This window comes from Pan troglodytes, chromosome 19, assembly GCF_028858775.2.
Source record: "Pan troglodytes isolate AG18354 chromosome 19, NHGRI_mPanTro3-v2.0_pri, whole genome shotgun sequence".
NCBI classification, from domain to species: Eukaryota; Metazoa; Chordata; class Mammalia; order Primates; family Hominidae; genus Pan; species Pan troglodytes.
Window position 1 is genome coordinate 14,181,955 of NC_072417.2, and position 7,793 is coordinate 14,189,747.

Here is a 7,793-nt window from a genome sequence, read left to right on the forward strand (position 1 = left end):
AGAGCAGACTTTGGCCTGACGGGGTCCACAGACCTGTTTCACTTGCAACACCCAGTAAATGTGTTACTGGGTGCCCTACTTTAAAAATGAGAGATTTCAAATGATTGACTTTTCCGGCTGGGTGTGGTGGCTCACGCCTGTAATCCCAGCACTTTGGGAGGTCAAGGCAGGTGGATCACCTGACTTCAGGAGTTCGAGACCAGCCTAGCCAACATTGCAACACCCCATCTCTACTAAAGATACAAAAATTAGCTGGGCATGGTGGTGGGCACCTGTAATCCCAGCTACTTGGTTGGCTGAGGCAGGAGAATTACTTGAACCCAGGAGGCGGAGGTTGCAGTGAGCCAAGATCACGCCATTGCACTCCAGCCTGGGCAACAAGAACGAAACTCCATCTCAAAAAAAAAAAAAAAAAATTATTGACTTTTCTTTAAAATCTGATTTGGCAGTGCTAGGTAGGTCCAGGAGTGCTAACACCTTCCCAGAGGTGGTACGCAGGTAGTCAGGTGCTCTCTGGCTCACCCCCATCTGGCCAGATCGCGGCCCCCAGCAACACGTGGGGTTGTGTCCCTCGCTGTGATACACGGAGTGCCCTTAAGAGTCTTATAGGCAGGGGTCTCTCCCAGGCACCTCTGGGTGTCCCTACGGCCCCTCCCAGGTGGGAGCTGAGGCTAGGTTGCAAAAAGGAGGTTGGGAGCAAGTAGGGGCTTCACAATAACACCCAAGAAAGCACACGCACCCCAGGGTCCCACCCCAGTGCTCCCAGACACTCCCACAGATGTGGTTCTGGTCAGGCGCAGTGCAGCTGCTGCGGCTCCACCAGCCCCGGGCTTTCCAGGCAGGTGGGCCTGGGAGTAGTTGAGCTTTGTCCCAGAACAGTGGGGGATGGGGCCATCATTAAAACCACAGCTCTGGCCCCAATATCCCACCGCCACCCCCCACCCCGATATCCCAGCCCATGCCTCAGCGAAGCCCCCTGTGAATTCCAGCATTTTTTATTGAGCACACCACATCGGGGAGGGGCGGCAGTGGTTTCCACGGTAACCAAAGTAAGGTTTGTGCACTTGCTGAGCTTCCAGATGCGAATTAGTAAAAGCTAAATTCAAAAGTAGAATGGGCATCTCCAAAGAGTACGATAAAAACATTTTGTATCAAACTTGTGATTAAAAAAATACAAAAGTTAAACCCACAGGCAAAGAGGAAAATGACAATCCTGAGAGCTGCCCTGATATGTGAGCCTCGAACCTCGTCTAAATCCGTAAGAAGGCAAACCCTGGGGAGGCCAGCACCCCTCGGGAGAGTGGGAGTGAACGGGGAGCCCACCTGGCTTCATCTGGGCAAAGTTTCATAGCGCCTCTGGCAGGATGTGTGTCCAGTCCCCCGAGGGGCAGAGGCACTGCGGGGTGGACACACGAGGGCTGGGGGGCAGGGGCGGAGCCGAACCCTGCAGCCAGGCAAAAGCAGGAAAGGCCTGGCCCCTCCAGCATTTCCCAGCTTTGGGGGCTCCCAAGAGATAGTGGTTCCCACTTGCCCAGCCACTGCTGTGGCCAGGCAGCAGGGTCGGACCTGAGCCTGTGGTCACAGCAGACTGGCTACTACTCAGCTCCAGGCCCTTGTTTCCAATCCTCGGTGTCCAGGAGAGAAAGCTGGTCCCAGAGGCCCCAGGCCAGGGATGGGAGAAGGGAAGGAAGGCCAGGCCAGGCCTCTGGGACCAGCTATAGCCCTTCTGAGCTGGGGCCCAGCAGTCAGCAGAAGCCAGATGGGGACAGAGTGTGGAAGTGGCGTTACTGTACAGAGAGGCGGCAGGCAGGAGTCGCAGATGGTGGTGGCTGCTAGGACAGCATGGACTGCTGCACGGCCTTCTGCAGCGACTGCCGCGTCACCAGCAGGCGCACCACCTCCTCCGAGCGCTTGGTGAGCCGCTTGCGGGCCTGGTCGTGTGTGACCATGGTCATGTCCCAGCCGTTCACCTGGCCCCAGGAGAGAACACAGGCCCACCTCAGCTCCCCGCCCTCTGGGATCTGGAAGCAGAGGGCTTTGGGGGCCCAGGTCATTCAAGTAGGCCCCCAGCCTAACATCCCAGGGCTGGGAGACGCCAAGCACTGTGGGTGAGACACACAGGAGAGAAAGCCAGCGTCCTCTGGGGCAATGCCAGCATGGGTTCCCAATTGGCTGCAGTGAGTCTCTCCCAGCTGGGAGGCTGGGGCAGCTCCCCACCCCCAAGTGCTTCAGACCTGCTTGCCCAAACCTTGTTTTTCCTCCTTTGGGACACCTGTTACCTGCATGATCTTGTCTCCAATCTGCAGCCCAGCGATTTCAGCAGGGCCTCCTTCAGACACCCGTGTGACATAAATACCCTGGAAAGGGGCAGCCCAAGTCAAGCCCTGTGGTCACTGGACTGGCCCCTTATCACACAGCGGAAGCCAGCATGGCACATTCTCAGCCGTCCCTCTGTCCCTGCACCCAGCCTCTCCCAGCACATATGGTCAGTGAGGACTGTTCTGAGAGAGCCGGGGCAGAGTTGCTGCACCACCATGCACCGGCCCTGCTGATGGCCGCCTCCTGCTCCTCCTGGGCTCTGTCTGAGCAGCCCTTCCTCACCCCACCCGTCCTTATTCTCACTAGGTCACTTCCGATGCCTTCTTAGAGAGCATGGTTTGAGAGATGAGGTCTGTTCTTCCATGCGGGCCCAGGAAGCAGAGACCCACCATCTCAGGCCCCTGTGCCCCATGGAGCGGTCCCAGGACCCCAGACCCCCTCACCTTGTCCGTCTTGTCTTCAGAGAAGGGATTCTGGGAAGGATCCTGGTCGATTCCACCTCCAATGCTGAAACCCAGGATTAAGTTCTCACCTTGACGTAGCTTGTGAATTTCAACTCTTTGCTGGCAAAGAAAAAAGCCAGTTGAGAGAAGTGGGTGGTTGGAGAATTAGGCTGGTGGGTGTTCCCAGCAGCAGCCTCAGAGCCATGACAAGGGGGTGGGTCCCAGGCCCCTATAGGAATCCAGCTGCTCACCAGCCTGGGAGGCTGAGGAGCTGGCACTCAGAACTTGGCCACATTGATCCACCCACACAGCCCTCTGTCCTCAACCTGTCCCCACTTCCCCTGTTAGTCTTAGGCACTAGTCTTGGTCAACATGTGGTGGAAGCCCCTGCTGGCCCAAGAGTCCAGGTGCTGTGGCTTCTGTAGGTGGGAAGCCCGTCTCACAGGAGGTGCTCTGGAAAAGCAGAGATCAAACTTGCATAGAAAGGAGAGGAAGGGGTTTCCTTTCAGCCAGAACCACCATCTTCCAGTAATTCGCCAAAATGACGAACACAAAGGGAAAGAGGAGAGGCACCGGATATATGTTCTCTAGGCCTTTTAGAAAACATGGAGATGTTCCTTTGGCCACATATATGCGAATCTGTAAGAAAGGTGATATTGTAGACATCAAGGGAATGGGTACTGTTCAAAAAGGAATGCCCCACAAGTGTCACCATGGCAAAACTGGAAGAGTCTACAGTGTTACTCAGCATGCTGTTGGCATTGTTGTAAACAAACAAGTTAAGGGCAAGATTCTTGCCAAGAAAATTAATGTGCATATTGAGCACATAAAGCACTCTAACAGCCGAGATAGCTTCCTGGAACGCGTGAAGGAAAATGATCAGAAAAAGAAAGAAGCCAAAGAGAAAGGTACCTGGGTTCAGCTAAAGCGCCAGCCTGCTCCACCCAGGGAAGCACACTTTGTGAGAACCAACGGGAAGGCGCCTGAGCTGCTGGAACCTATTCCCTATGAATTCATGGCATAATAGGTGTTAAACAAAAAAAAATAAAGGATCTCTGGGCTACAAAAAAAAAAAAGAAAGGAGAGGAAGGGCTTGCCGGCCACGGGGACCAGCGCACAGGGTGCCGTGGATACGTGTTCGTGAGACTGGAGTGTCCAGTGCAGGACACAGAACTGGGAGGCGAGATGAGGCTGAAAGTGTAAGGCTGGGGCCAGATCCCGTCCTGGAAGGGGAGCAGGGGTGTCTCCCTAAGCCCCAGACCCTGCTCTTGTGCAGAAACGAGTGTTCTGGGGCGTTCCTACCATGCTCTGGGGCTATGGTCCCCAACTGTGCCAGGTTCTTTTCAAAGCCCTTGGCAAGCACCGTCCAGTCAGCAGATGCTGGGAGCCAGACCAGATCACTCCCAAAGTCAAGTTTTAACAGGAAGGAGAAAAGAAAAAAGCAGAAGACCACAATCTAGACTAGACCTAAAGAAGTTTCCCAAAGGGAGGATTATTTGCACCAGGCTTTGAGGGGGTGATGGGTAGCCTGACCTTGATCCTGAACCCACTGGAGTTCTCAGGAATGGAGTAGGGTAGGGCATGGTCAGGTTTGCTGCTAGAATGACCACTCAGGTAATCAGTAGAGGAACGGACATCTCACAAAAGCAGGGTGCAGAGGCCGGGGGACATGGAGCTACCTGAAAATGGAGATCTACAGACTTAGGGACCACTCATGGAGGAGAGGAGTCAAGAGGAGCACCCAGCCACTGCGCCTGGCTGAACACACATCACTCAGATGGGGACCCAGGAGGAGGAGGAGCAGGTTGGGTTGGAGTGCCAAGAGCTGCGGGGCAGGTGTCCAGAAGGCAGATGGATCTATGGAGCCAGGGTTCAGAAGAATGGCCTAAATGTCTTTAACATTCTCAATATTCTACATGGGAGAGGGTGGGGACTGGGGAGTGAGCCTGCCCAAACCCATCCCCAATCCAAGGCTGGAGGGAGAGGCCAGACCATACACACCATGTCCAGGCACGTTCCTGGTGTTACCAGAATTAGGGGGCATGGGCCTGCAGTTTTGGGGAAGGCCCTGGGACCAGTTATGGCATGAGGGAGGGGGGCAGGAAGCATGAGGCCTACTGTGCCTGGGTCCTCATGCCCCAAACTGAGCTCCTCCAGGCCTGCTCTGCCGGCACGGTCAGAAGATTACAGGCCCTTGGGTTGGGAGACAGGGCTGTCACTGATTTGCTGGGTGAGGTCACGCAGAAGGTGGCTTGCTGTAGCTCCTCACCTGTCCCTGCCCCCCTTCTACCTAAAGAGCAAACCTGGTGCCTTCTCTCTGGGGCAGGTAGGGATCTAAAAAAGCCAGGCTGGGCCGGGTGTGGTGCCTCACGCCTGTAATCCCAGCACTTTGGGAGGCTGAGGCAGGTGGATCACCAGAGGTCAGGAGTTCAAGACAAGCCTGGCCAACATGGTGAAACCCCGTTCTACTAAAAATACAAAAATTAGCTGGGCATGCTGGTGCATGCCTGTAATACCAGCTACTCGGGAGGCTGAGGCAGGAGAATCACTTGAACCCAGGAGGCGGAGGTTGCAATGAACCGAGATCGCGCCACTGTACTCCAGCCTGGGCGACAGAGCAAGACTGTCTCAAAAAAAAAAAAAAAAAAAAAAATCAAGCTGGTGCAGGGAGGGTGAAGCTTAGGACAGCTGTCAGCTGGTCCAGCAATGTTTCCTCCTGGCCCAGGCCTGAGCCAGTGCTCTAAGCTCAGCCTCACGTGTCGCCTTTATCAGTGGCTTCTCTGCCTCCACCCACCTGATTGCTGGAGCTTCTCCAGCACACCCAACTGAGATAACACACCCAGTCCCTATGGCTCCAGGGTGGGGACTTTCGCTTGACCTACTGCCCACTGGGCAGGCATTTCTTCTCATTCTCTGAACGCTGTCGGGAGGTAGGCAGGAGACCTGAGTCTTTCCTGAGGTGGTCTTTTCTGGCTGAGCACTTCTCTCTGGGACTCCCCACCTCTGTCATAGGGTTGTGTCTCTCTGTGACACCGGCGTCTGAGTCTAACGTCCCAGCCTTCCTTCCTCCCTCTGCCTAGTCTAATAGCACCCAGCACCTAAAACAAGCCAGAGGGCGGCCAGGGGCCTAGGCTAGCCCCCGAAGGGTCTACTCAGGACTCAAGTGCCAGGAGGGAGGCCTGGACTTTTTTGCCTTAAGGGTTGGAGACCCAAGAAAAGTTCGAAGAGGAAACGCTCATCGCAGCTATACGAGCGTCCACCCTGGACCAGGCGGCGAGCGGGTTGGAGGAGCAAGGCTGGACAGGAAGGGGGCAGGGGCTGCCACGGCAGGCTCGGGAGAGCTCCACCCCCAGATCTGCCTCCGGGCGGCGGCGCAGGCTGCAGCGGAGGAAGCATTTCCTCATTCCAGAGGCTGCGACTCATGGACGTCGGGATCGGCGCCCGCCCCCCGCAGCTCCCCGTCTGGGGACACGGAGGCCCGGGAAGGGGGCGCTTTTCCAGGCTCCCGCAGCCAGGCCTTTCCCCGTGGCCCTCCCCGCCCTGCGCACGCAGTCTGGGCTCTGTCCAGGGTCTCGGGAGGCTCTCGGGTCCCGGCCATCCCTGTTTCGTGGCTGGGGGAACTGCTGCCCGCTCCGGCAAAGCGGGGACCCGAGCCCTTGCCGCCGGTTCGCAGGAGCCCCGGGTTCGATGCTCTGTCAACCTGCTTGGGGTGTCCGTTTCCCGCTCTGCGAGGTGGGGTCAGGCCAAGACGAGGAGGAGCCCGCGCAAGCGCACTCACCACCACGGCGGTGACCGGCTGGCCCGGGATGTAGGACATCTCGACCCTGCTCTGGTCGCCCAGCGCCGCTCCGAGAAGCCGGCAGCAGAGTACCCGCGGCCGCGCCCTCGCTGCTTAACAAAGGCCGCCCCGCTCGGCCCGCCCCCTCATGAATAGTTAACAAACCTCCAGCCAATCACTGGCCGGAGCGCCACTCCGCTTTCGGAAGTCCCGGCGCGTGCGCAGAAAAGCGGGCAGAGGGTGGAGCGTGTCCGGGGCGCCCACAGCGCAGGCGCGGAGGGCGGGGCGGGATCTGGGCGCGTGCGCAGCCCGAGACCTCCCGGCAGTCTTCCGAGCAAGATGGCGCCGCGGGCATTTCTTCCACTACCCGTCTGAGGGAACGCTAAGTACTGTGTCCGGCGCCGTGTTCCAGGTAACTGGGCCACCGTGGCCGGGGAACGCAGACGCGCCGCCACCTCCCGGCCGGCCCGGACCCTCAATCTCCTCGGCGTCTTTGGAAGATCCGAGGCCCAGGACTGGTGCCAGGTCTCGGAAGCTCCAGGGGGAGGGGGCGGCGTGAACCCAACTCACCGAGCTCCGGGCGCCACTTGTAACTTGGTTTTCTCCGCAGCTCCGCGTTGTTCCGCGAGAAAGCGAGAGGCCGAGGCCCGGCGGGTGCGATGGCCGCGGTGGTGGCCAAGCGGGAAGGGCCGCCGTTCATCAGCGAGGCGGCCGTGCGGGGCAACGCCGCCGTCCTGGATTATTGCCGGACCTCGGTGTCAGCGCTGTCGGGGGCCACGGCCGGCATCCTCGGCCTCACCGGCCTCTACGGCTTCATCTTCTACCTGCTCGCCTCCGTCCTGCTCTCCCTGCTCCTCATTCTCAAGGCGGGAAGGAGGTGGAACAAATATTTCAAATCACGGAGACCTCTCTTTACAGGAGGCCTCATCGGGGGCCTCTTCACCTACGTCCTGTTCTGGACGTTCCTCTACGGCATGGTGCACGTCTACTGAAATGGGGGCCCGGGGGACTTTTTTAAAAAACCAGATCGGGAGGACTGTGGCCAGCAATTAACACCGTGTAGACTTCCTTAGTTCTTAAGTGGTTGAATTCGCTGCTTGTTCTGTAACGTTATAAATAATTTATATCTGAAGACGGAGAGCCTGTAATATTCTTCAGATTAAATGAAGCGTGAGACACTTTGTGGAGTTCTTTCCTGCTGTAACGCTTAGGCTGCCACTGATGCAAAATCGCCGAGATTTGACTCCTGGAGA

At 57.4% G+C, this 7,793-nt stretch overlaps 3 protein-coding genes across 4 annotated transcripts; 2 read left to right on the forward strand and 1 right to left on the reverse strand.

Annotated features, from left to right (window-relative positions):
* Positions 1-979: 979 nt before the first annotated feature.
* On the reverse strand, positions 980-6,771 carry TAX1BP3 (Tax1 binding protein 3). Its single transcript, XM_016931218.3, has 4 exons — positions 6,541-6,771; positions 2,763-2,882; positions 2,280-2,357; positions 980-1,970 (listed from the first exon to the last, which is right to left on the reverse strand). Exons 1-4 carry the CDS (start codon positions 6,577-6,579, stop codon positions 1,833-1,835), a joined length of 375 nt encoding a protein of 124 aa, XP_016786707.1. The 5' UTR covers positions 6,580-6,771; the 3' UTR covers positions 980-1,832.
* Positions 3,201-3,855, forward strand: LOC129137701 (large ribosomal subunit protein eL21-like). Its single transcript, XM_063798187.1, has one exon. The coding sequence runs from the start codon at positions 3,304-3,306 to the stop codon at positions 3,784-3,786; it is 483 nt and encodes a 160-aa protein (XP_063654257.1). The 5' UTR covers positions 3,201-3,303; the 3' UTR covers positions 3,787-3,855.
* Positions 6,718-7,718, forward strand: EMC6 (ER membrane protein complex subunit 6). Of its 2 annotated transcripts, none has more exons than XM_001159027.6 (2): positions 6,718-6,952; positions 7,151-7,718. In XM_001159027.6, the coding sequence occupies exon 2, from the start codon at positions 7,200-7,202 to the stop codon at positions 7,530-7,532; it is 333 nt and encodes a 110-aa protein (XP_001159027.1). In that variant the 5' UTR covers positions 6,718-6,952; positions 7,151-7,199; the 3' UTR covers positions 7,533-7,718. The 2 variants fall into 2 exon arrangements, with proteins under 2 accessions (XP_001159027.1, XP_511271.2); XM_511271.6 differs by having other exon boundaries at positions 6,739-7,065.
* Positions 7,719-7,793: the final 75 nt, after the last annotated feature.